This window comes from Lentinus tigrinus (genome assembly GCF_003813185.1).
Source record: "Lentinus tigrinus ALCF2SS1-7 unplaced genomic scaffold L226scaffold_7, whole genome shotgun sequence".
Classification (NCBI taxonomy): domain Eukaryota; kingdom Fungi; phylum Basidiomycota; class Agaricomycetes; order Polyporales; family Polyporaceae; genus Lentinus; species Lentinus tigrinus.
Window position 1 is genome coordinate 427,916 of NW_027137916.1, and position 19,878 is coordinate 447,793.

The 19,878-nt window shown below is 56.1% G+C and overlaps 9 protein-coding genes across 9 annotated transcripts; 4 read left to right on the top strand and 5 right to left on the bottom strand.

The window, feature by feature from the left end:
• Positions 1-23: 23 nt before the first annotated feature.
• On the bottom strand, positions 24-1,817 carry L226DRAFT_569159 (uncharacterized protein; the record flags this gene model as incomplete). The annotated part of the gene is made up of 2 exons (XM_067684263.1): positions 24-1,424; positions 1,476-1,817. The coding sequence occupies 2 exons, from the start codon at positions 1,815-1,817 to the stop codon at positions 24-26; spliced, it is 1,743 nt and encodes a 580-aa protein (XP_067537498.1).
• Positions 1,818-2,824: 1,007 nt separating this feature from the next.
• Positions 2,825-3,574, bottom strand: L226DRAFT_569160 (uncharacterized protein; the record flags this gene model as incomplete). Its single annotated transcript, XM_067684264.1, has 3 exons — positions 2,825-3,025; positions 3,103-3,276; positions 3,335-3,574. The coding sequence occupies 3 exons, from the start codon at positions 3,572-3,574 to the stop codon at positions 2,825-2,827; spliced, it is 615 nt and encodes a 204-aa protein (XP_067537499.1).
• L226DRAFT_354808 (uncharacterized protein) lies at positions 3,482-4,441 on the bottom strand. The gene is made up of 4 exons (XM_067674175.1): positions 4,224-4,441; positions 4,132-4,171; positions 3,573-4,008; positions 3,482-3,512 (listed from the first exon to the last, which is right to left on the bottom strand). Coding segments are annotated over exons 1-3 (363 nt in total). The 5' UTR covers positions 4,226-4,441; the 3' UTR covers positions 3,482-3,512; positions 3,573-3,687.
• A 438-nt stretch (positions 4,442-4,879) lies between these two features.
• On the top strand, positions 4,880-6,612 carry L226DRAFT_611334 (uncharacterized protein; the record flags this gene model as incomplete). The annotated part of the gene is made up of 2 exons (XM_067686276.1): positions 4,880-4,954; positions 5,037-6,612. A coding segment is annotated over exon 2 (1,563 nt), but the record flags the coding sequence as incomplete, so codon positions are not given.
• A 773-nt stretch (positions 6,613-7,385) lies between these two features.
• On the bottom strand, positions 7,386-7,718 carry L226DRAFT_433016 (uncharacterized protein; the record flags this gene model as incomplete). Its single annotated transcript, XM_067674724.1, has 1 exon — positions 7,386-7,718. A coding segment is annotated over one exon (333 nt), but the record flags the coding sequence as incomplete, so codon positions are not given.
• A 2,299-nt stretch (positions 7,719-10,017) lies between these two features.
• Positions 10,018-11,386, top strand: L226DRAFT_459935 (uncharacterized protein; the record flags this gene model as incomplete). The annotated part of the gene is made up of 3 exons (XM_067675557.1): positions 10,018-10,274; positions 10,330-10,963; positions 11,021-11,386. The coding sequence occupies 3 exons, from the start codon at positions 10,018-10,020 to the stop codon at positions 11,384-11,386; spliced, it is 1,257 nt and encodes a 418-aa protein (XP_067537503.1).
• A 3,033-nt stretch (positions 11,387-14,419) lies between these two features.
• L226DRAFT_483158 (fungal pheromone STE3G-protein-coupled receptor) lies at positions 14,420-15,859 on the bottom strand. The gene is made up of 6 exons (XM_067676995.1): positions 15,512-15,859; positions 15,346-15,458; positions 15,225-15,291; positions 15,152-15,166; positions 14,974-15,096; positions 14,420-14,922 (listed from the first exon to the last, which is right to left on the bottom strand). Exons 1-6 carry the CDS (start codon positions 15,720-15,722, stop codon positions 14,465-14,467), a joined length of 987 nt encoding a protein of 328 aa, XP_067537504.1. The 5' UTR covers positions 15,723-15,859; the 3' UTR covers positions 14,420-14,464.
• A 144-nt stretch (positions 15,860-16,003) lies between these two features.
• Positions 16,004-16,778, top strand: L226DRAFT_532945 (uncharacterized protein). Its single transcript, XM_067680360.1, has 2 exons — positions 16,004-16,493; positions 16,555-16,778. The coding sequence occupies exon 1, from the start codon at positions 16,262-16,264 to the stop codon at positions 16,424-16,426; it is 165 nt and encodes a 54-aa protein (XP_067537505.1). The 5' UTR covers positions 16,004-16,261; the 3' UTR covers positions 16,427-16,493; positions 16,555-16,778.
• Positions 16,779-17,759: 981 nt separating this feature from the next.
• On the top strand, positions 17,760-18,661 carry L226DRAFT_354894 (uncharacterized protein). The gene is made up of 2 exons (XM_067674176.1): positions 17,760-18,095; positions 18,167-18,661. The coding sequence occupies exons 1-2, from the start codon at positions 18,010-18,012 to the stop codon at positions 18,555-18,557; spliced, it is 477 nt and encodes a 158-aa protein (XP_067537506.1). The 5' UTR covers positions 17,760-18,009; the 3' UTR covers positions 18,558-18,661.
• The last annotated feature ends 1,217 nt before the right edge of the window (positions 18,662-19,878 follow it).

The window sequence follows — 19,878 nt, forward strand, 5'->3', positions numbered from 1 at the left end:
GACTCGGAGGTGATAGTAAACCATCACGAGAAGTGCGGCCAGTAGTTGCTCCACGAAGGCAGGACAAAAGCTGCAGGTGGCAAGGCGAAGAGCTGCCTGACGCTCTCAACAACAAGGTACGCGCTCGAAGTGACGTACACGACTGCACCCAAAGACAAGACGGTTCTCTCCAAGGTCATCTCCGCGCGCTTGGCGAGCCCGCCGACCTTGGCCCCAGTGAGGAGCTTCAGCAGCTTATCCAGGAGGACCATCGTGCCCAGAACCACGACCATCATCCCTCCGAGCGCAACACCTATGAACGCGACGAGCACCGTTGCCACGCGCCACAGCGTCCGCTCGGTCGCGCTCGGGAAGGCCACTGAAAGCCCGATGAGGTGCGGCAGGCCATATACGGCCGCAAGGACCGCGGCGATGAGCGAGGTGCGGAGGATGCCTGTGAAGTGGTGGTCGTGCGTGTCCGTGGACGCCTGCAGGGACGCGAGGGGAACGACAAGCCGCACTGGGGACTCGGGCGCGGGTCGCTGTAGGTTGTACTGCCGGTGGGCTTTGGCGGCGAGCATCCACCGCCGCTCCCTCGCCTGCTCCTCGGCTTTGTTCTCGGAGGAGCCGTCGATGTACCACGGAAAGTTGGCCGCACCGCCGAAGATGCGCTTCAACCTCCAGGTATGTATAGCCCGTCGGAGGGCGTCTCGGAGTGACTTCTTCTTCCGAGTTGGGGGCTTCTTCTGGTTGTTATTACTAGTATCATGCTGGACCTCCGGCTCCGGCTCCGGACGCAGGAAGGAGACCTGCCTGGGACCACCATTATCGTGCGTCTCGACGATCCGGACGTGGTTCATCTCGCACGGATAGTCAATTTGCAAGATACCTCCAATGAAGTACTGATCCGCCAGGCTCGCCATCGACATCCACGCAGCAATAGGGCGGGCATCCACAGACACGATGGCAGTTGGGTGGCCAATGTCCTTGGGCTTGTACCACCACAGTCCGTACGTGAGGAGCGTGCAGAGCGCATGGGCGATGGTGGAGATCTCGAGGAGACAGAGCGGCAGCCCTTGTACAAGACGGTTGATGCAGTTGAAGAGGAACCAGAGCACCTGCCAGACGAGCAAAGCTTTCGCAAGCCCGTCAGCCTTGCTGCGGTCGCGGATGTCGTCAGGCGCGAGGTCGGGGATCAGCGATGGGGCGTGCTGCATGAGGAAGCGGATACCGTCGGGGGTGAGCACGCCATTGAGCTGCCAGGAGGGCAGGTAGTGGTCGTCCGATCTGCCGACGTAGGGGTCGTTCAGCACGAAGCCGCCCATAGCCGCGTAGAAACCGTGAGCCAACGTCCACGGGTGCTTCCGGACGACGTTCTCGTTCACGCTGGTCGTGCGTTTGGATGTTTCTACATCCAGCAGCGGTATAGAGGAAGTATCTTTGGACTGGGGACGCCTTCATCAGCCATTCGTAAATGCAGGATTATCTGCGCGTACCTTTTCCCCAATTATCCAATCGAATGCCTGCATCTTGCGGGAGCGCCGTCGGCTCGCACTCCCATCGACATCCAGCATCTTCTGACCGTCCTTGGTAAGGCGGACCGCCTCCCTGAATTGATTGAACGCGGTGAAGAGCAGGAGCTCGGGGCACAAGAGACCGACGACGAGCCACCCTGCCTTGGTCAGGTAGCACATTGTCGCCGACTTGCCCTTTTGTATATCGACGTGCAAGGCGGACCAGATGCATACCGTGAGCGTGCTCATGCAGCTCGAGAAGATGCTGAATGTGCCGCGGAAGTCTGGTTCGGCTCTCCAGGAGACGAGGTCGTGGTCTGACATGGTGTTGGCTACTCACTTGGACGAGCATACGGTCGCTATTTGTAGGTAGGATTTCTCCTAAAATAACGAGTCAACGATGTTTCTGCCACCAGGAGGATGCGAGAGCCCTGATTTGAACTTTACCCACCAAATGTGCGCTTGAACTGCCGGTATTAGTATGAGATGAGCGCCAGGAGCGCAGAGTCGGACGGCTGGTGGACCGATCGCGAAGGGTCGCGGGTATTTGCGGCGCACTTAGTCTGTGGACCACAAGCATGCAGATGGGGTACATCTTCTGCCGGCAAGCATTCCGACAACTTGGTGTCTTGCATGTGGTGGCTTGACCCTGGCACCCGCGCTTCAAAGACTAAAGTTCGCCCCTTGTAACGTGCAACTCTAGGGTTCTAAGGGTCCTGAGAGAGGCGTGTGGCTCAGGTTGGCATTGAGGAGGCCTGGAAGGGGGGCCGGCGGGTGAGCTATGACGACGTCGGTACCAATTGAGAGAAGGTGGACTCACAGTGGGCGGCCGACGACCTCATGTCACAACAAAGAGGTATCACAGACTTAGCTGTCAGTACCTGTGAGCCGTCACGGTGTCAGTGCCATGAGCCCTACGTGAGGGAAGCAAGATCTACTTCACCTGTGGCAGCATTAGCTGTGGCTGCTGCGCACCGTTCATGTCATATACGTCGACGTGGTTTCGCTCAGCACCTTGCCAACCGTGCAATCTTCCAGGTAGACGGTACGAGATGGGCGCTATATCCCTGTCGCCAGCTAGCATACTGTGAGTCGGTGACCGACAGGAAAGAGATAGGGAAGTAGAGGAACGCCGCCGCCGCCGCCGGCCTTGTTCGTCTATGGCCGGGCCGGTGAACCGAGGCGGCCCGTTGGTAATTCAACGATGTATCACTATGGAACCAGAAACATGAAGTTAAGAGAAACAGTAGCGGGTAAGAAGTCCGAATCACAGATAGTGTCCGCTCGCCCATCCTTCACTGAGCTTCAGGTGGAGTCCGTCCGGGTTTCTCTCAAGCATCGACGAGCTGAACAGCGACCTCGCGGCAGCTCGCAAAGTCATACAACCCGTTATCCTCCGCCTTGTACACGAGCACGTCAAGAGGCTCCGGGAAGAACTCGCTCGACGCCGTGCACAGCGAGAAGCTGTCCGCGTCGTCGTGCAGCGCCAGCAGCGGGTGCACCGGGTTGCCGCCGTGGGGTGAAGTCCCGACCTATGTCAAGGCGTCCGAGTCAAGGTTAGCGGTACTGTGGCTCGGACCGAAGAGTTGAAGAATGAAACGACACGTACTAGGCCGCAGTAAACCTTGGCTGCGCCGGTGTTGGTCGGCGCCCAGACGGTGGGGTTGCCGGCATCGACGTCGAGGTCGACGGCTCCGATCGTGCCGTCCGCGTTCAGCCCGACGAGAGCGCCATCCTCGAGCTTCACGGTGGGGAACTCGACCTTGGAGTACGTGTCAATGGTCTGTGGGGTCCTCGTGAGTGCGATCACGTTGGGTATAGGCCAGGATGAATGGACTCACAGAGAGCGAGCGGCGGTTCTTGTTGTCGGTGGCGATGGGAGGACCGAAGACGAGACGGATGCCGGGAACGTCGCTGCCAATGTCCGTCTTGTTGATCGCAGCGATCGTGTAGGGACCGCCGTTGCCGAACGTAGGCCCATCGGGATCGCACAGGGAAGTCGTCTGGCGCGGGAGGGCGCTGGGGAGCGCAAAGACGGAGGAAGTGGCGAGGGCCAGAGTGAGGAGAGAGGCGACGAACATGATGAATTATGCGCGTTGAAAGTTGAAGTGGAAGGTGAAGACGAAGGAGTAACTTCGAAAGCCGAAGATGCGGAAATGGAAAGGTGAAGAAGGTGAATGAGGAAAAAGAGAGGCTACTCTGAGTACTTATACCATTTTTCTTGCGGGGAGAGCTCGCCGTGGTGCTGTGGCTCATGACGAGAATCCGAAGGAAACCCTGCCGCAGTTCGGAATTTATGGACGCGTCGCTCAACAATCGCCAAGTGAAACGCCTGACTTACACTCCTGTAAGCCTCGAAGAGGGTCGTATACGCACGGGAAGTCAAGAATGATGAGTCGGCAGGCTTCGAGGCGGAAGGCAGTGCGGCGGGAGTGGAGCCGTCGAAACAACTGAAGGACGAATCGTTGATACGGATGCCTCGGTGGCCGGACTGTCGTGACCGCTGACCCATCATCTTCGGACCGAGTCTAAGGCCAAGATGGCAATGTCTTAGTGCAGAAGTCGTACACTGTGCCCAGAAAGTCAGACTATGAGATGCCGTATTCACCCTACGTGGACCTCTGAGGCAGACACTGACAAGGCATGCCGTAAGTATCAGGATGTGATACAGCGTCTCCCTGAGGCAGAGTAAGGGCTCCGTTGACAACATAGCTAGGACATAACACTTACATCGCATCGTGCCTCTGGAACTTCGAGAAGGCGGAGTACACGTAGGCGTCCTCGGGAAAGCTTCACGTGCGTCGTCGCATCGGATACCTTGACCAGGGCGACGAGCTGTGATTTGTTCACAGTACTAGGGCGCAAGGGCTGCAATATGAATTCAGCTGAACTGTAGCGTTCACTGACTGGGCGAGCAGGAACATCGGAAGACAGACGACGGTCTGAGAGAAAGAGGCGGTGGCCACTCGGCGCTCAATGGTCCCGGCAATGACCGGCGGTGCCAGAAAACGACTCGGAGACCGCGGCCCGTCCTCTCCTCCTGTCCTCTGACCCTAGACACTGGAAACTATTTTCACGGGCGTGTTCGAGGTGCTCATCCCAACTTTACGTGCTCTGACTCATGCTGAAATCGTTCTATAGTGCCAGTGAAGTGGAATGTCAGGATGAATGGCGAAGAACTCACAGACCGTGACTTGTGGCACTTGAAGATATCCACGTACCTCTGTGGCGGAACACCGCCATGATGGAATGGTTGAGGCGCACGGCAAGTAACTTTCCTTATTGCTCTACCTGCGGGCTACTTCTTGATGGAATATTCAGCCTTCAGGGCATTATAAAAGGCCATCATCCTCAAGACCTCCCCAGTCCCACATCCCATCGTTGCCCCAACCGTGTCGACACTGTATCTGCACCATCACCTGCACCGGACAGCACAACGTCTCTCAGAGCTCTTTTAGTTGGTTCGTTTGTATCTTTCTCCCTTAATATCCTCAGTCGCTCACAACCCGCCGCCACACCGTTCACCGTTCCCCGTTCCCCTAGATGCGACCGCAATATGATGATAGCCGACACTTCCGATGCAACCAGCACGCCGCCTACAACCTCCCTTCCATCGCCTGTAGCGCTTCCCGTGGCTTTGAACTGCCAACATTGCCCACCGCCGCCTCCGAATACGCCCGCGAATTCTGACGACGAGCGTCTCGAAGCGCCACAGTCGCCAGGCTTGTACATCGCTGCCCATGACGACCCTACGGATTTGAACGCTTCTCCGCCTCCTACGCAACGCACATCGTATCCACCGCTGGTGTCCATACTTCGGCACAACAGCCGCTGGGAAGCCCGGACACCGTCTCCAGTGCCACCTCACCATCTCCCACTTCCGGCTGTCCCTGAACAAGAAGGCGCGGTACATGAACCAGATCTATGGCGCCCCGTCGGGCTACAGAATAATCTGCTGTTGATGGACCCCACTCCTGTACCACTTGCGCCACAAGAGTGGTCCTTCGCCACCTCCGCACCTCGTCACATCTATCCGTACCCAACGATGGACTTGAATCTCACTGCTGGAGGCGACTGGGACATCGACAGCTTCCTCGCCGCAACGCAAGCTCCCGGCTCCGAGTCCTCTCTTCCCGAAGCCCGGTTCAACTTGGCTCTCCCGCGCGGTTCGCTGGCTGGAAACGAAGTTATGATGTGGAAGATTTGTGTAATGCTTCTGAGCGAACGCTGCTTTGAGCGCGTTAGTGTAGCGAACGTCCAGGAACTGGTCCAGCTCTCGCCTTGGAGCGTACTCAATTCCTTGTCGGTCCCATCTCTTGCTATCTCGACTTCTACCATGGAAATTTTCCGGGCATTCCTGAGCAATCTCTACCAGATGCAAGTGATGGTCCCATCGTTCCGAGGGTCTGAGCGTGCCTCGCCATGTCCTGGATGGATCCATTACGCGCTATGGCTCTTCTTGTGCTGCGTCTACAGGGTGGCGGAGCTGGAGTTGGGGGATGTACAACACGGAATTCATTCAATGGTACGCCCTGATGTTCAGCTCACGCGGCTTAGAGTGCTCTCCATCCATTTCAAGTTTCACCCCACGTCATCTTGCCAATACGAGGCTATCATGCCACTTATCGTTCAACACTGCCCCAGCCTATCTCGTCTCTGCATCGAGGAGCCATGCCCTCTCCCCTGCACTTCGGCTGCATCTCTGACGGAAGTGCGCATCAACAACCGGAATGCTCAGCACGAGTTATGGCCTAGGCAGCTTCAACTTGAATACGCCGCTGGATCTCTGTTCAGTCTCTGGCTCCTCAACCTCCGATACAAGGTCGAGCACATGCACATTACGTCCCTCGACATACTCACCCTGGACAACTTCGGGTCTGTGCCGCTGGTTGCTGGCCTCCTCTGCACGACCCGTCCGGCGCACTTGTCCGTGTGCCACCATGACCGTAGGACCAGCGAAGGCGACGACTCGCTGCCATTTCTCAACCAGTTCCTTGCTCGGGTCGTCGACGAGACGCAACGTAACGCCCACCTTGGTTTTGTGCTGACGCAGTGGCTGAGACAGGTGGACATCTACGTCACCACGGTTCATGATCTCTGGAGGTTGTCCCAATTTATGGTGCGTTCCGGCTTTTTGAGTGTCATACGGGCATCCTCTGACTGATTGACTCGTATCAATGCAGGCTATATCTGGCCAGATCCTCAACTATATCCCGCGAGTTACCTCCTACACGCTTCATCTCCGCTACAACTGCTGCTTCCAGCACGATGGTCGCGGTTCTGCTCCAGACGGGCCAGTCTCTCCCGTGCCCTGCAGTGCCGCGGAGGCTCGTATGGTGCTCTGGCGCAATGACATCGAGTATGTTTGTCGCCAATCCTGGAGCATGGCATTTCTGCCCATCGGAAAGATCACGGTGAAGGCGTCGACCAACTGTCTTCCCGAGGCTGTGATAGTTCAGGCACGGACGGAGGAAATAGTGACTCGTTGATGGTCTAGCTGTTGTTATGTATGAGTAGCTTGTCAATGCATCCTGATTCCCGGACTTTTTTGGCTTTCACCCGCTACAACGCTTCGCTTAGATGGTTGGAAAGCTTAGAAGCGACACGCGCGAGTCATTCTCGACAACTGTTTTCACACGGACAACCAATACAATGAGTACATTTCAACGTGGTTTTCTCCCATGTATCTCCCAAATCCCATGAAAGAGCCAAGATGAATCCATATCCGACGCCTGACCCGTGCCCCAATGGGCTTCCCAGCCGTTATGTATACTGTGATAACCTGCAGAGAAAATCAGTGTCAGCTCAGCTTTCCATCCAATAGCGAGCAAGTTAGTGTCCCGGCGACTCGGATGCCACATACCTATGCGGTCTGCTTGAGCGGCCTCAGGTGAGCTTGAAGTCCGCGCCGATGTAGTTGCTAGCATCGTAGCAGGTGTTCACCAACGGGATCTGGGCAAACGACCCGCAGCCAGACGGGCCGGTGTACACGGCGTACGGCAGGCCCTGGTTGCTCGGCTGGTTGATGTACGCAGACACGAAGGTGAAGCCGGGGACGAGGCACGTGTTGTGCGGCTGGATGCTCAGGTCGTAGCCCGTGCAGCTCCCGCAGCCGAGGGCCCGGCAGACGAAGATCGTCGCGGGGTAGATGGCGTCCGCGGAGCTGGTGTGCACGCCCGCCGCGCCGGCGGTGACGTTCCCGTGCGGGGAGACGCTGCCGAGGTCGAGGCTGACAACGGGGATGTCCTTGGTTGCGCTCACGGTGTCGACGGTGGCGGTGAGGGAGGTGCCGCGAGCGACGGGGTTCGCCTGGGCGGCGCCGATGAGGGTGAGTGCGAGGGTGAGTGCGAGGGTGGTGAGAGCGAAAGACATTGTGCGGAGTGGACTGTAGGCTGTGGACTGTAGACGGTTTGTCTGATGTGTTGGGCCTGGAGAAGTGTCGACGATGTACCATGGCTTTTATACCAGTCTTGCATCTGACGCCGCACATGCATTGCATACGATGAGGGCGCGCATGCGATGAGCATTTGACTATGTGTGCGGCGTGTCCAAACCGCAACGTTGGTAGAAGGGCGGGAGACTGCAAAGAGGTCAGCGCCCACGACATCAGCCGGAGCATAGAGGAACTATACCCAGACTAGTCGGCCGCGCATATAGTGCGTTCGTTGCGAAGTGCTGCTGAGACCCGTCTTCTTCCTGATCGTGGAGGAAATCTACTTCAGAGAAGGGCCTTGTGATGCCCAGCTCGGAAAGAACCATTCAGTTCGCGTGTTAGACGGTCCATGCGTCTGGGACGGAGGATACTTGAACTCGAGACGACTTACAGTGTTGAAGTCAGTATCCTATCTGCTGTGTAGTATGTGGACATACCGTTATGGCTTTTGCATGGTGAGTTGCCCGGCGTCCCACCAACATCGGGGGCTTGGCAAGGTCTGGACGCCGAGGACAGGCAGAATATGTCCTCTGTAGCGCTTAAGCGACAGTCTGGCACCCGCAGGCGCACTTGGTGCTGCATCCGCCGGGACTGCTGACCTGTTCCTAGACCTGAAGTATAGCGCTGAATTCTGGTGAAAAAGGGGCGATTTGGAATTGTCCGTCGCTGTGATTACAACGTTTGAGCAGCCTGCTCCGGGGGCATGATCGTCGCGGTGAACACGGGGCTCGGGGCTTAAACATTGAATAAAAGCGGTGAGTACGTATTACATAGAATGAATGGCTTTGAGTCACCTCGAAGGTCTGGATCAAGCAGCAGTGGCTGTCAGGCGAGCGAGGTTGAACATTTCCTATTCATTCGGATGACCTGAACGATTGGTGCAGCTCAGAACGTATTGCGAATTGGAGAGCTCCAGCTCTTCGCACAGCCGACTCATTTGCGGAATCATCAGGTAGGAAATACCCATGAATGGATAGTTACATTCCGCATATGCGCTCAGACACAGCGTACACGTAGGAAGACTCTAGAGGCTGGTCAAACTGGGTCAGTATGCAACACGAGGAGCAAGTTATGGACGTCGTACGCAGCTCCCACTCATGCACACGTCTTGTTGTTGTGCCACCACGCCTCACACACCATCAATAGGTATGGAGGTCAGACTCAATTGCGTGCCGAGGTTCAACTTGGTCTCGAATGACGCTGGGCACTGAGTTCTCGTGCTACGTATCCTGTGGCGATGCCGACCGCCTGCACACAAATGACGATGATGAGAACCTCTTACCATATGCCCGAGCTGCGCCCCGGGAGGGCTTCATCATCTGTTACATTCAGGGACATCAGCAACGATCCAATTCACATATCAAGCCAGACGGCACAATAGACGGAACGTTCGGAAACATACCTAGGAGATCTTTCTTCGAAGCGGCTTGAAAGAATGGCAAACGCGTGCAGCGCCGTCGGTTGGCTCAAGGTTGGCTGATCGACATCGAAACGGATGTGAAGCCCTCTAAAAGGCAGAGATCGAAGTTCGATGCAGAAGGTCAAAAGACTGTGCAGCTGCCACAGTATCCTCCTGCGTGCTGAGAGAATGGATCCAGCAGGAGTACTTAGAGAACACGACCTGACACGACTCGGACAAGCACCGTCGTGAACGGGAGCATGCACTGCCACCTGTTACGTCATCTTGAAGTTTGTTCGTGAACCTTGGTCCTTCCCGTAATCGCAACCCCCTCCCTCACATGCGCTGTCATGAACAAGTCACATTCTGACATCCAACAATATCGCCTATAAAGCGAGTTGTCGCTGTAGACCGTGGAGTATTTCCTGCCGGCCAGTGATGATCGCCACGACCACCAGGTCATGATCAGCGTGGGAAGAATGTGGTCGTAGTCAAGCTTCTTTTCCTGTGATGGTAGGTGTTGTGTTCTTCGACATACAAGTACAGCTCCTTATCGAACGGTAGCTTGCTCAGGAATATTGTTGCTCATCGCCCTCATCACAGTCATACGCAGTCCCACCAACACTCTTCCAGTGAAAGTCTTTCCGGCTCGCGCTTCGTGCACCTATAAGCTATCTACAGTGCTCGACGACATGTCCGTGCGCAGGACAATCACCACGAGTACTGCTGTTTATGCCCAGCATCCCCCAGATGCCCCGGCCTTTGATGAAAATTTTGCTCGTCTGGTGCGCACCAAAGCCAATTGCTTGTATCTGCACAAGCGTGTGCCCTCGTATGAAGAGCTCATCCCCGAGTGTTCGGACGACATCATCAACCGGCCATCCGATCGCCTGCTGACGATCCTCAACGGGCAAAGGGATGGAGAGGCCGCATTGGAGCTTTCTCTTCGGTAAGTGGCATGTTTCGTAATATGCAAACACTCATCGAGCCTCACGACTTCCCAGACTTTACGCCGGCTGCACCGTCAGACGCAACATCGAGGTAGCCATCGACATGCTACACTCCATCATCGATCAACAACATCCAATGGCTGTGCGCGATCCTCCCCGATTCCTAATTGCCCGCGCTCTCTCCTTCCTCACTCTGATCCAGTACGATCTGCACGAGGAGGCCCATGCCGGACGCGCCGTGGAACCGGACCCCGATGGGCAGTTGCCTCCCTCGCGCCGCTATCTTCTTCCCACAAACACCCCCGATATCTACTTAGCGAACATACTGTTACGCCAAGCCGCGGTGTTTGCGAATGAAACTGCCAAGTTCGGGTTCGTGAGCCCGTACGTGCTGTACCTCTCGCAGACCCTGGTGCGCTTCGGCGAACGGGACGGGATCGACGTGCGGAACGACCCGCGTTTCCGGAACCTTACGTATTTGTGGAGAGTACACGACATTCGCAAACGGCAGATGTTGGAAGAGCAGAGCAGGAGGGACAGGAAGGTCGCCAGGGTGCCTGACGCGTACGTCTGCGCCGCAGCTGGCTGTGGCGTATCCGCGGTGCATCAAGGAGGGCTGAGAGCTTGCTCCGGGAGATGTCCTCCCGAACGTAAGCCGCGATACTGCAGCAAGGATTGTCAGACGAAGGTTAGTCACACCGTCCTCGTTCTCTCTGCTCGTCATGCTAAGTATCGAGTGCGACAGGACTGGAAGGCGCACAAGGCATATTGCAAACCCGACGACGAGCTCGAAGCGGACGTTCATGATCAGAGTTGCACCCTGCCTTCGGGCCATGAGGGACCGGCCATCATGGAGAGTGAGGAGGCCACCTCTAGTGTTCCGCCATCTCCTGATCAGAGGCGGAGTGAGGATGGTCGAGAACGGACGATTGAACTCGAAGTGCCCGGCCACGAGTCCCTCAACTTCCAGTCGGCTCACCTCACGCCTGCATATTTCAAGTGGATGCGGGCACAGATCTCTTCAGCCCGCGCTGAGCTGCCTGTGCGAGATGGGCTCCTCTTCCGAGCTGGCGATCGGGCGAGAGAAGCGGTTGGGCAATACTACGACTAGTATGTCTCATATCAACCTCCGTTAAACGTGCTTCATTGCTGATCCATGCATAGTGCGTGAAACGTCGAAGAATCATTTACTACACAATGTATGTACGAAGATGCTAGTATATCATGCTCGAGGCTTTCGTGTCCCCTGCTCTTGGAAACAACTGGTTCGAGCAACACGTCCTGTCGCGAACGATTTCACTAGCAGACCGACGCGAACTTCACGCACAACTGTATGCCCGTGCATAGCACGACGGCACGCGGGTGAGGAGTTCACGCTTCTGTAGCCGGGTCATTTGGGGTCAAGGTGAAAAGCAAGAAGAAGAATGGACCGGATTGTGTCTTGTGTCTACTGGAAACGCGTCTATCTCGGATGGAAGTTGGGAGGCGGGGCGGCGCAACCACCCTTCGAAGTAGACTGTATAACGCACCCGTGACCCTAAGCCCAATCCCACTGGCTTCCGCGTAGTTATTGTCTTTCCAAGAGTAGGCCCTCCTTCTGAGGTGCGTTTGACCGAATCGTGAATTGGTCGCGTTGGGTGGTGGTGGTGGTGGTGGCCGTTCTCCGCAGCGAAATGGATGCGCATCCGAGTCGGTGGACTTGAGAGCCCGTCTTGCGCGCAGACATCGCATCGTCACTGGTGGGGGAGCGTCGAAGAGTAGTCCAGGGAAGAAATAGACGGAAGGTGGTGGACAGCGACATCATGGTTGGGGAAAGAAACGCGGTGGTTGGTGGTTAGGCTGACGCGCATATGTGCATCGATCAGGTGACCTGCGCGCACGACGCGTCGAGCCCAAGCGCCACTTTCGCGCCTTTTGTCCAGCCAAACCGGTAACCCTCCCGCGCCCCCCGCCATTGTTCCTTTGTGCCAGAAGCTTCCCGAAAGACCCATTCTGTTTGCGCACAATGCCATCACCTGATGTGACCGATATGCGGCGGGTTGTGACGGCCCTTCATAAGGAGCCCCGACCACGGCGCTACCCACCCCGACCACTCTTCTCCGCACACCACATCCTTCCAACTGTCTGTGCCATACCAATTTTGTCGCCGACATACCTGCCTGGCGTACCTCAAGGCCATCGACCTGCAGGCCGACATCGGGCAAAACGCAAGCACCCATCGGAGCCCCCGTTCCGACGCGGTGGTTGCAAGCCCCGCGCACATTGTTGAGGATCTAGGCCATGGTGAGTCCACCCAGCTAGCCTCTTCAAGACTCCTTTGCTCTCCGGCCACAGTCAGCTATGGCTGACAGGAGCTATGCTGTGGCGATCGGGGCTTCTGTGGAGCGTGGTGGTTAGAAGACTCGGGACGGCTCTTCTCACAACATGCAGACCCCTCCCTTGGACGTCTTGGTCTATGACTGTCTACGCAGCCTGTCGTTGGTCTGGACGCCTACACTGGGTGGTTGGCTCGTCATCGATGTTCTGGGGTCCTGCCTACTTCTGGGAACTCCGCCTCGGACGGCTCACGTGAAGACCTTCGTACTGCTAGTGTGTGATATACTAATGAAAAATTTCTTTCACAATGACAGTTATTTTTCCTCCATCTAACAACTCTCGAGAGCTGCAAGTCATCCTCAAGAGTCAGTCAGTATCACATGGCGAACGCGACCAACCCGACCGCTTCGGGCAAGATGTCTATTTCGTGAAGACATCCGAGTCGCTGACAGACCTACAAACTTTAGCCGGTGCCTGGGCCACGGCAACAGCCAGTCATTGAAATTGGCAAGTAGGGTTGGCCCCCGGTTGTCGTGGTTGCACGCGCTATGCACGTGTGTTGCGCGCTGAGTCTCGCCGCACTGCCAAATCCGAACCGTACGGATCCCGACAAGGCGCAAATGAGCCAAGCGGGTACCTGGGAGGCGAGAATTTGCAGTGGCGACGCTTGAACGAGGGTCCCCGACCAAGCAATGGGAGGAGTCAGCCCGCACGCCAACAAGCTCGGAGTCAATGACGAGGCGACGAGATGGGAATTGTCAAGTTCCACAATGCCATGCAAGTCCATACCACACAAGAAGTCAAGGGCGGATACATTTTACATGATCTACAAGCTTGTCTCCTCTGGGCAGACGATTGGAAGGGCATACGACGGACGGCCCTACAACTTGACAAGCGTGCACATGGTACAAGTACGACACCTCCAAGCGGGGCCATTGCGGGTTGTCTAGCCGACGAATACTAGTTCCACGGTGAGCTCTACTACCCGCTCGGAGGTTTAGAATATATGCTAATTTGAAGGATAGCCTGAGGGGCGCTACCACTCTCGACTACTCTTGCACAACCGCATCCTCTGAACCGTCACTACCATACCATGGGCCTGACACTCGGATTCCCAAAAGTTTTATTCGTTCGCCCATATTCTTGAGTTCCCACACGGAGTTCACGTTGCTGAATTCGGGGCTGAGTATGGCGGAGACATGAGCTCCGGCGCGAGATTATCCGGGTGCCAAGACTCCAAGAGCTGAACCAGAGCGCATGGTCTCATCCACATAGGTTGAACAATTGGGGCTATGCTCCCACACTGTGCACTCTCGGGAGGAAGTTACTCACGAAGCTAAGTGTCCCCATTGTTCATCTTCCATTGTTCGTTAGGGTACGCGAGACCGTTCTGACAGTGATCAACGTCCGACAGACCCCTTGCCATGCATCGATGATTCTCCAGAGGCACGCAAGTCGAGTTGCTTGCCGTCAAGGACGTGGAAACCATTATGCATTCGTGCACGGAGCTATTGCTACATATTACAAGGTAAGGATACATGGAAAGCGAAAGTTCATAACTCTACATTGGAATAGCGTCAAGCCACCAGAATGAAGTGAGGGAGAAGAAGGAGCGACATGGCATGTAGATGATTCATCATACTGCAAGTCCACGCACAGAGGCGGCCGAGTGAAAAGTGTCTGTATGTGCGGTCGGTGGCGGAGACAAGTCATCCAGGACCGGTGAATCAAGGTTCAAGTAGAGGCGCGGCGGAAACCCATTCTTCTCGATGGGCGGGCTAAAGTTCGACGGATAGTATACCGGGAGGGACCCCGCGGACTCGATTTTGACGCCATGCTTCGAAGGCCTACGAACAACATCAGCACAAGCGCATCAATGAGATCGAAGTACGTACTTATACACGGGATGGGAGCGTTTCGCGGGGACGACCCTGCGAGCCAGCGCGACAACAGGTGCGAGGACCTTGTTGTAGTTGCGTCGTGCCTCGTCCGCGAAGCCGAAGAACATGAAGAAGACGAACGCGCAGAAGACGACGGACCAGCGACTGAACTCGAAGGAGATGATCGCGGTGCTACTCGACTTCCAGATCACCGCGGGGTACTTGTCGACGCGCGAGTACCCGAAGTGGGTGTCGGCGAAGCTGACCCACGGGAAGATGGGCGACGTCGCGTTGACGTAGAGCCCATAGGCTGCGATAGGGGTCGTGCAGAGCAGCTCGACACTTGCGATCGCCATCAACCGGAAATATCGACCAATCGTGAGCGAGGAGGATGCCGCAAGATATTGCTGAAATTGCGCTCTGCGGATGGCAAAGGCACGCAAAGACAGCACTGGAAGGCGTTCAGATTGGCATACGGGATATGAGAGGCAAGCATACTCACCGCAGTAGACGGCGGAACATAGGCCGATGATAATGGGCCATACCGAGACGAGCGGAAACGTGAGAGGTGTGTTGTATATGAATGGGTAACATCCGACTTGCTCGTAGATGTCGTATCTGTGACCTGCGCGAAGGCATCAGAGATCGATCTTTGCTACTGAAGCACGGTTCCAGCCTACCAGAAACAATGAATTCTAAGAAAGAACGATGACATCAGCTATTATACCGCGACAGCGAAAGGAAGCAACCGACCTGCCACGAGTTGTGCAATGGGGATACCAAGTCCAATTGCAAGGTCAACTAAAACTGCGCGATGTTTCTTCAATCGCATGATGAGTCAATCTGCGCGCATTTCCAACAGTCTAGAACTCACCTCAGCTCTGGTCATGGTGACAGCAGTCACCGACGCAATCTTGTAAAGACGACGGTTGATACACAAAGAGGCGGCTGGAACTGCTACGCCAACTGCAACGATGATGCGCGAGGCTATGGGATAGCGTGAGGGAATGTCATGACATGCCTCGGAAACCAGGACTCACATATGTCGCACCAAACAGGTGCGCGATCGAGGGCATCGGCGTGCCAGACGATGGCGTTCACCGCGTAGTTGAGACATCCGATGGACGTCCAGAACATAAAGAGGCAGGTGCCGGAGTTCCATGCCTGGAGGTGCCAAGGGAGAGGGACGACGACCAAGACAGCCGCGATGAGGGCGAGGACGGAATATGCGGGATACTCGAAGCTAGACATGACCGAGAGCGGGGGTATAGGGGGTATGGAGGACAGGTAAGGGGCGTCCAGGAGAGAAAGCCATTTCGCTATAACGGAGTGCAGACGATGAGCGCGCTGTACGGAATTGTCGGACAAAAGCCATTCGAGAGTCCTTTGTCCGTCCAAGAGCGTGTACGGTGCGACAGCAGAGCATGTGCAAGCGCTGGATGTTTAGCTCTATTTGCTTTAGTTCACACGTTTCTCAGGGCGCTAATAATAATATGGCGGCCGAGTGCCTCGGACTCGCACTGCGGTGTTTGCATGAGCCAGAGACCCCCCAAATATTCCCCCCCTCTCGGTGCGACCCGCTCTTTGCGGAATTTCATTTCACCCGGGGAGACTATAAAGTCCAAGTGTCATCGTCCCGCCTCTTCAATAAACGCATACGTTCCCTCCCGCAATTCCGCATTCGTCTCCTGCGCTCTAGTCGTGTACTCGAGCCCGTCACAACGCTCACTACCTCACCACCTCTATTCAATCACCATCATCGCTCATTCACCATCTCACACCAACCAACCATGGACGATTTCCTCTCGCTCGACATGCTGTCGTCTTCGCCTGCGTATGATGACACTTCCACGTCCTGCTCCGAAACCTGGACGCAGTCGCTTCCGGAGGGTATTCCCTTCGACTACGAGCACAATGCGACCTCCACCGGACACTTCTACTGTGTCATCGCATGAGTACCGCTACCACCTGCAGTCCTCATCGCTGCGTATCACGTTGTATTACTATCGTCTCCGTCAACAAGTAAGTTGCACATCCCACGTTTTGAGTCTGCCGCAATACTGAACAACTTGTTATGTGACAGACTCTTCGTTTTCCCTCGCTTGTCTGCCCTTGCATAGGGGCTTATGGCGGTGCCAGTGCTGCCTCGATTTTCCGGTGGATGGATGCTTCCAACTATTTATGCATTATGTATTTGTTATCCAGCTCCCGGGTGGTCGTCGTTTGCTCTGTATCTTCTAGCCGTAGACTTGAATGTACCAATGATTTCCCTCGACTGAACATACGCCGGGATACTGATCGCCGCCGAACGTGCTGAGACGGAAGACGTGACGGAAGACGTGCAGGAAGCTTGTCATGTTGCCCGCGTTTGTTAGGATGGTACGCGATACGGCGCTGAAGTTCATCAACGGATACCATCTTGATTGGCGGGGAGGATGCGTCATGGTACCGCATGCCTGCTGGAGCCTATGAGATCCCCTAGGATACGCTTTCCTCCGCTCTTCCGAAGTATGGTTGCAGTACAATTCGCCGCGTTTGGACGACAAAGGCCACCAAATAGACGGCCCGACGAGTCGATGGCGGTGCTGAAGGCCGATATTTGCTTACCTAATTTATTTGTTGCCCAAATCAGGCATGTGCACCTTGAATAGACGCCGGGAACAATGAACGACGCTGATTTCTCAGATCTCATTGTTCAGCGAAGCAGGACAATTCGGCACGCCTTCGTCATGCTCCCTGGCCACACTCCAGATACTGAACAAAGGAATGCAAAATTGGCGCAGGCATGTTCCGCAGTGCATTTGTTTTCCCTAGAAGATCGCAAGTCCCCACAGACGCCAGGTCCTCGAAATTTGAAGTCAGCGCCGCGCTTACTAGCCGTTCCGGGGGGCGAGACCTTTCACATGGCCCTACCGGTCGACTTGCGAGCTAGTAAGTGCGCAATCTTACGTGACACTACTTGACATTACAGCATACGGCCGGAATATAAGGTCGCATAAGACAATTGACCAGTGCTCAATAGCACCCACACACTACCGTCTAGTCAATTGTCCCCTGCCTGTAGGCCACACTATCCCGGGGCACAAACTCAGTGCACAAAGCGAGAGTGTGAGTGATTTAAACTTACAGGTTGTATATGTTCCGTATCCCTGACCACGCAAATTGTCCTCCACCGCTCTCAAGTTACTCACCGAAGTTCGCCAGGAACATCCTCCTCGCGCTCGCAAGCCATCCGCACTCACCTGCGAAACCCCCGAATTCGCGCTACCTCATAACTCATCCCGCTGTCCTCTGCGATACCCGCACCACGGCCTGCGACTGCACTCACCTCTATCTCTCCCATGGACCAATTCGATTTCAGCTTTGCGCTCGACAGCATCTCCGCGCTGTCGCCGCAGTCCGCGGAGTCCTCTCCTGCGAGTTCCCCCGTCGTTCCTGTCCTTCCAGATACTCCAGACGTCACGGAGCTCTCCCTCGACGACGTCCCGATGGACTACGACCACCGCAGCAGCGGTTTCGCCGCGTACTGCATCATCGCATGAGCCCCGCCGGCTCACGCGCGGGCGCCGCACCCGTTACTCGCACTGTCTCTTCCGCGTTTTCCGCCTCGGACCTGAAAGTAGGGTGAGTCCGCCCATCGATTAGTATGCTGCCCCGACGCACCTGCTGACTGTCCTCTTTCCCCTCACCTCCAGCCGAGCGCGCGTCTGTACTATTCACCATCATATTTATCCGTCTCCGTCTCCGCCTTCGCCTCCGCTTCCACCTGCGACACCCTTTCCGTTCCCTTTTCTGATTGCCCCTGTGCCGCCTCCACTCGTTCTGATCTTGACCCGTTCGATATTTATTGGTCCAACTCCGACTCACCTTCCTTACGACCCCACGATTATTAGTGTATTTATGCGCCTCGGTGTTTCGTTCTCCTCAACTGTATCTTGGGATGGAAAGGCTAGACCTGTAGATCTTGTATCGTTAGCTGTACAACCTCCCCGGATTAACGACTATTATTGTGCTCTTGACCTGTCTTCTGCGATGCGTGGGCTCCTGGCTTCGAGTCAGTCCTCAATGCTCAGTCGTCCAGTGTGATCAGCCATAACAATGAGACTCGGGGCCCCAGACGAGGGTCGCCGTGTCTCTGCCGTGCTCGCGCATTGTTGCTGCGGTGGCGGCGCGCGACATACGCAGTCTCGACCCCAGTGCGCGCACCGCAGAGTCTCGACTCTCGACTTGCAGGCATGCGCTTGGCCCATTGGTACTTTGTCGGGTCTCATACCGTGCGAGCCTCGGTGCGCCACACATGCCGCCAACACGTGCAACCAGGGCAACGGGGGGGCAGGACAGCACCGACCTTGCCAATCTCGGTAGCTGCACGCCTCAGGGCGGGAGCATGCCGGGCCATTGGTGCAAGGCTATGGAGGCGGGGCCGTCGCGTAACAGTCATCTTGTCCGAGGCGGTCGGGTTGGTCGTACTTGCCATATACACGCTCTTCAGGACGGCTTGCAGCTCTTGCGATGGGGTAAAAATACTGTTATTGTTAAAGAAATATTTCATTAGTATATCACACAGCCATTGCTCTAGCAGCATGATGTCCCGTCCGAGCGATGTCCCCAGAAGTAGGCAGGTCCCTAGAGCTTCGACCACCAGTGCGCGAGGCCCAGAAAAGGAGTCCAGACCAACCACAGGCTGCGTAGACAGTCATAGACCAAGACGTCCAAGGGAGGGGTCTGCATGTTGAGAGAAGAGCCGTCCCGAGTCTTCTAACCACCACGCTCCACAGAAGCCCCGATCGCCGCAGCATAGCTCCTGTCAGCCATAGCTGACTGTGGCCGGAGAGCAAAGCAGTCTTGAAGAGGCTAGCTGAGTGGACTCACCATGGTCTAGATCTTCGACAATGTGTGCGGGGCTTGCAACCACCGCGTCGGAACGGGCACTCCGCTGGGTGCTTGCGTCGGCCGGACGGTTTTGCCCGATGTCGGCCTGCAGGTCGGTGACCTTGAGGTACGCCAGGCAGGTATGTAGACGACCACATTGGGGTGGCACCGACGGTTGGAAGGATGTGGTTGTGCGAGAAGAGTGGTCGAGAGTGGTAGCGCCGTGGTCGGGACTCCTTATGAAGGGCCGCCGTCACAACCCGCCGCATGTCGGTCACATCAGGTGATGGCATTGTGCCCGAGCGAATGAGGTCTTTCGGAAAGCTTCTGTCACAAAGGAACAATGGCGGGGGGCGCGGGAGTGTTACCGGATTGGTTGGACAAAAGACGCGAAAGTGGCGCATTGGGCCAGACGCGTCCATCGTGCGCGCCGGTCACCTGACCGTACCCACGCGCGTCAGCCCAACCACCGCACCAACCACCTCGTTTCTTTCCCCAACCACGATGTCGCTGTCCACCACTTTCTTCTTGGGAC